Consider the following 5,992-nt stretch of genomic DNA (forward strand, 5'->3'; position numbering starts at 1 on the left):
TTTAAGAAACTAATCTTCCACCACTAGTTTAGGATTGTATCCAATTGAAATTGATACTTACATATCTACAGAAATTACATTTTTATTCACTAACTATAACATTCTAACTTTGATCATTTGTATACCATAGGACCCAATTTTTTCTTCTTTATTAAAAAGCTAACTTAGAACACTGGTGCTACAAAATTGTTTAATGAAACCTATTCAAAGCCAAGATTGGATTGAGTAATTGTATTTCAAACTGTTCACTCCACTAATATCAGCAAATATATCTGAGGAGTCGACCATTTCTTCCTTTTCTTTCACCACAACCTATAGGGAAATGAAAGCAAAAGTATCAATACATGTTGTAAGGGAGAAAAGCTTGAAATGTTGCAAGGAAAACACAAGGAAGGAACTTACATCATCTTCTTCGTGATTGCTATAAGCTTGCCTAGGGGTCCCTCCACAATCATCATTCTTCGCAAATCTTCCTCGCACACGTGGTCGGCTGTCAGCTAGGGTTTTTCGACAAGCGTACTGCAGATTTTATTGTAATATTAGTATTTTAATATGCCAACTAATTTTTATATACAAGATTATCATACATCCACCATATGAGTGAAAATAATATCTAACTAATTTAGAAGAAATTGTCCTAAAAATCTTATATGGCTTTGATTAAAATGATGAAGGTTATACTGTCTTGAGCTTAAATTTCTTTTTTTTTTTAATTTATTAAAATGTAGAAAACATAAATACCTCTAAAATATTTTTTTTTAAAGAATGAGCTTTTGGGAATTAAAATAATGGGTTAAATCACTTTTTGATCTTAAACTTGGCAATTATTTTCACTTGGGGGCCTGAACTTTCTTTTTATTCAAGTTAATTCCTGAACTTGAAAATTATTCTTACATTGGAACCTAATTTTTATTTGTCCAAGTCAACTTAATTCTCAATATTTTTTTAAAAACCCTAAAGTTCAAGCCGTAATGTGAGAACAATTGCCAAATTCATAGACTAAGTTGGACAAAAAAATTTCGGGCTCCAACTTTGGAACAATCGCCTAGCTCAAGCTCTAATATAGGAACAATTATCAAGTTCAAGGATTAACTTGGACAAAAAAAATTTACATCTAATTATGAAAATAATTGTGATGTTCAAATCTAATATAATGATTTAACCCTAAAATAATATGTGTCTAGTACAAGTGTCCACTCCATTTTCCACATCATTTAAAAAATAATAATATACTTTGTACCAAACATGTATCAACATTCAACACATATGAATCCAAAAACATAGTCTATATATATATATATATATATATATATTGATTGAGATGGATTAAAAGAAATAACCTTGATTTTTTTGCTGAAGTTCCTCTCTTTCCTTTTCTTCATGTACCTCTGGATCTTCTCTTTTCTTTGTTGAACCGAAAGTTTTCCAACTTTGTTACGACTTGAGTCTTCCAAACTCGACATCTCTGATGCCAATGGAGCCGAGCCCACAACGCCTCCCATTAGTTGTTGGTTCTCACTTCCAAGGGTCTTTCACAACAATAAAATAAGATTGTCATTATGATGTTTTTTTCATAATGTACTACCTAGGATTTTATATTCAGAGTCGAATTATATTTTGTCTTTTTTATTTAAGTAAATAAAATTAGATCATATCGTTAGATTAAAGAGTAAATTAATTTTTCTCTTATAATTTTTATTCATTTCTACTATTAAAATTAATTCATATCGTCAACATAAGGTGCATACCTATTTGATTATTCCGATAGGTATACTAGTTTTTAATGATAGAAATGAATGATTTTTTTAGAGAAAATTTTAATTTACTTTTTGATCTAATATATAAAAACTAATTTACCATTTTTTATTAAAATAGAAAAATGCTATCTAATTCTTAATAGAAGTGCCTACATGATATTTTTATCCAAAATTGAAAGCTAAGCACCTGTATGTCTCCAGGGTTAAATATGCATTGCACCGAATCTGGGCAGAAAAGTCCACCATTATCACCTTGAAATTCCAAGTTTTGAGCTTGCGATTCAGACCCCATAAGAAAGCTCCCAGTGAAAATCCCAGAACTATCAACCGATAACGCAGGCATGAAATTAGCCATTGTTGAAGCACCAAAAAATGAGCAGGAAGGAGATGAAGGGTTTAAAGAAGGCACAGTAGACAAACAATCTTCTTCGAAAACATGCGTAAATGGGGGCCCCGAAAGTGGTCCAACAAGGTCTGCAGTAGTTTCACATAACTGGTTTTGGGATTGAACTAAAGATAGATGATCGATTTGATCTTGTTGAGCTAGAAATTGAGGGATGGAAAAAGAAGGAGATTGAGAAAAGTCTATGGAAGCTGAAATATCATCTTCGATTTCGTCCGGTGAATCAAATATTACGGAAAGATTGTCGGTGGCGGTGATGTTGTAGTTAGCGGAGGATGTCGCGGTGGTGGTGGTGGTGGTCGTGCTGGTGGTTGTAGGGGCAATTGGGTTAGTATTTCCTGTATTGTCATGGTGTCCATTGTTGAGTTGTTCAATATCTAGTGGTATAGTAAGATTATTGCCAAACGAAGAGTTGTGATCTTTGTAACAACAATTAGAAGTAACCTCAGAGTTTTGCAAGGCTGCTGAGAAAAGATCGGCATCGGAAAAATATAAAAACGGAACGTTGGTTGGACTCGATATATCATCCTGTAAGAAATTGACCCAATGAAGCCCCATGTTAAGATAAATCTTGAGAACATGTTATGATAACTTAAACAATACTTGTGCAACATATGTAATGCTTGATAATAGTCACTTTTCAATTACCGCCTCTTAAAATGATTACATAAATCAACTGAACTGAAATTTAAATTTATAATTATAATTAATTCTACAGGCTCAAGATTAATTATCAACTATGGGTTCGTCAATCATTCTTAAGAGGTGGCAATCAAACCCTAACTTTTACAATTCTTCTATTTAAAATGTTAATGCAAGTTGTTCATATTTTCGTATCATCATGGGTTTGAATCTAATTCTGTCTATCTAAAGAGAATTTAGGTTTAAAACTATAAATATTAAAAATTAAAATAAAAGGAATTGTTTGTAAACATTAAGAAAGTCGAAGAATTACAATGGAAAGCTGCTCGGATGAATGAATCGTGTCGTGCGACATGGTTTGCTTCTTTCAAAGAACTTGATCAAAAGTTCCTTTGAAGTAATGGCAAATATTGTGCTTTGTTATATCGGAATTACACCCTAAAAAAATGAAGATGAAAAACACAAATATGTTTGAAAGTGAACAAAACAAAAGACGATTTTACTTTGTTGAAAACAAATTTACTGTTGATTGTTTTCTTTACTTTGGGTGTATTTAATATTTGAAAAGGAACAGGGAAAAAACGTTGTGAAATAGCAAAGAAAATGGGAGTTTTGGGGTGTCAAAACTTAGTTATATATAGATGAGTTTTGGGGTTTAGTCAACACGAAAATTGCGATGATCCATTGGTTTTTTAATTGCTGCCCAGGCGCCATTTTATTAAACTTGATTAATGTCCATGTATTCCTCGGGTCGATCAATATTTCATAATATAAATTTATACCCTATTTTTCATATGTCTATAACAAATGACTGTTATTTATTTTGGGGGGTTATTTAGGCATGCTAAAATTTACTTCACCAAGCCTTTACCCATTTCTTCGGTATTTCTTTGATTTCTTAACTGAAAACTTCCCCTATTATCCATTTTTGCTTCTAAATTCTACGCTACATAGTAAACAAGTCAGGGGACAACCTCAAATTTACTACAATCACGTCGCAGTAAAAATGAACAAATTTATAATATGTCACCTCTACTTGTACTTTTTAAATTTTAAATTTTAATTTAACATTTGGTCATGAATTTTAAAATTTGAAAAGTAAATGACCTAAATTTCTAAAAATAAAAATAAAAAGACTAAAATTTTAAGTTTTTGAAGAGTATAGGAACTTATAACATGTTTTACTAAAAAAATAGATATTTGATACCAACAAGTAGACCATAAAATGAATTATATAACACCTGTGCTTATACCAAAAACCTAAGCATTTGATACTAGAGATGTTTATGTCTTCAATCACAATTTGAATTCCTTTCCTTATTTAAAATGGGTTCATAGTCTTTTTTTTTTTTTGGGGTTAAAATTGGTACTTTTATAATTAAATTTAAATAAATATTTTTAATGAAAGGTAATTCGCCTGAATTAAAAATGTCATGTGAATTGATTTTATTAAGTCGGATGAATAACGTAAGAATACTTGAGCTTTAAGTAAGAAAATTAAAAACTTTATATAAATACTGGAGGCGTGAAAACACTTTTCTTACAGCTTTCAAATTTTTCTTTAAAATGCAACAAGTCATAAACAACGAGAAAAAAAATCAAAACAGCGAAAATGACATTATTGAGTCTGATATTTTTTCATAAAAATATGTGTCCCATGGTACTAACCTTACTCCACAGTCTATGCCTTTTAATAATAAAGAAACTTTTCAAGAAAGTTCTGTTACTCTAATAAAACAATTCAAATGAGAAACTCAAAATTTATTATGTCAAAAATAAAATAATAAAATATATGATTATTATATCACCAAAATTCATGCTTAAGTGTCCATATTATCAGTGTTATTTTAAAAGATTATTTAAAAATCTTTTATAAATTTTTAAAATGTGTTTTATATTTATTTGAGAAACTTTAATGTTACTTCGTTTAATTTACCTAGCTTAGTAATAATATTATTTTTAATATCATTTTTCTTTTATCATTTAATTTTAAATTAATATATTTAAAATTTGGATCCAATGCAAACGTATGTAACTATTTTTAAAAGGACAAAATCATATATTAATAAAACCAAGATAAAAACTGGAAAATATCAAAGAAGAGAAGGCTCAGTTAAAACCCAAGTCGATGAACTTACTCTATACGCTTGGTACTTGGGCCACTATCAAATATAACACGACTTACATAAGATAAAACTACTTACATCAATGGGTGAGTTACCTTATTAGCAATCATTCTAGTCCATTGAAAAGACAAATGTTGAAATTGTAACTTCAATGACAAACAATCCTACAAAACTAAACCAAATTCAGAAGGAAAATAGGTGTGAAGTTGAAGTATGAATTGTTGGTAATGTAAAGGGTTGTTGTTAGGGTTTATCCCATATTAGTTAAGTACAAATTATTAAAAGAGTTTTTATATAGTTTTACTTCTTTCTCTTATTAAGTAATTGAGCCTTAGGACTATAACACACACATGTCATTGCTTGCTTGGCTCGTGTTGTGTATATTTTTTTGGATAAAAGTTTTATTATTTTTTCGAAAAATAATATATTTAAACAATTTTTTTTCTATTTTTACAATTCCAAAAAATTTAGAACTAATATATTTTTGGCTGTTGGACATAGAAATAGTGGGATAGTTTCAAAACTGTTCCTGCATTTTTTACTCTTTTGCCCCTGCCTCTTTATTGTTTTGCCCTTTCGTTTCCAATATAAATAGGGGGTTGATTTCCTCATTTTTCACACAAAACAGCAAACACAACGCTCTCTGAAAAACACTTTTCTCCTATTCCTTTCTTTCCGATTTCCTTCTAAACTTTGTCAGTTTCTCTCTAAATCACTTTAGAGAAAAATTATGTCTAGGAGCTTGGATTTTAAGCGGGATCAACTGTGACCCCTTCAAACTTTCCTGGGAATTGATCCTACTGTAATTTCCCTGAGAAGAGCAACACCAATCGAGTTCCATCTTCCTTACTCGGGTGTACGAATATCGAAGCACTGTGTTAACCTCAAGGGACGACGTCCACTACACGATTACACTGATCAGAGAAAATTCATTAGTAAGGCAGGTGGTTTACCATGGTGCAGTAAATTTCTAATTTCTTAATTCTCTAGTCAATGCTAACAGGTTTGTTTTGCAGTAGCTTATTTTCGAACAATTTAGAAACGAATACTTGAAAGTATAGAAG

General features: G+C 30.4%; 1 protein-coding gene across 1 annotated transcript; it reads right to left on the reverse strand.

Moving 5' to 3' along the window:
- Positions 1 to 204: 204 nt before the first annotated feature.
- LOC105797881 (uncharacterized) lies at positions 205 to 2,718 on the reverse strand. Its single transcript, XM_012627768.2, has 4 exons — positions 1,945 to 2,718; positions 1,341 to 1,529; positions 403 to 519; positions 205 to 312 (listed from the first exon to the last, which is right to left on the reverse strand). The coding sequence occupies exons 1-4, from the start codon at positions 2,716 to 2,718 to the stop codon at positions 205 to 207; spliced, it is 1,188 nt and encodes a 395-aa protein (XP_012483222.2).
- Positions 2,719 to 5,992: the final 3,274 nt, after the last annotated feature.

Source organism: Gossypium raimondii, chromosome 9 (genome assembly GCF_025698545.1).
Source record: "Gossypium raimondii isolate GPD5lz chromosome 9, ASM2569854v1, whole genome shotgun sequence".
Lineage (NCBI taxonomy): Eukaryota > Viridiplantae > Streptophyta > Magnoliopsida > Malvales > Malvaceae > Gossypium > Gossypium raimondii.

Coding starts and splice junctions, on each gene's coding strand:
- LOC105797881 (XM_012627768.2), bottom strand. CDS start 2,718: ATGGGGCTTCATTGGGTCAATTTCTTACAGGATGATATATCGAGTCCA. Junction 1,530..1,944: donor TTAACCCTGGAGACATACAG/GTGCTTAGCTTT, acceptor TTGTTGTGAAAG/ACCCTTGGAAGTGAGAACCA. Junction 520..1,340: donor ACTTCAGCAAAAAAATCAAG/GTTATTTCTTTT, acceptor TAAAATCTGCAG/TACGCTTGTCGAAAAACCCT.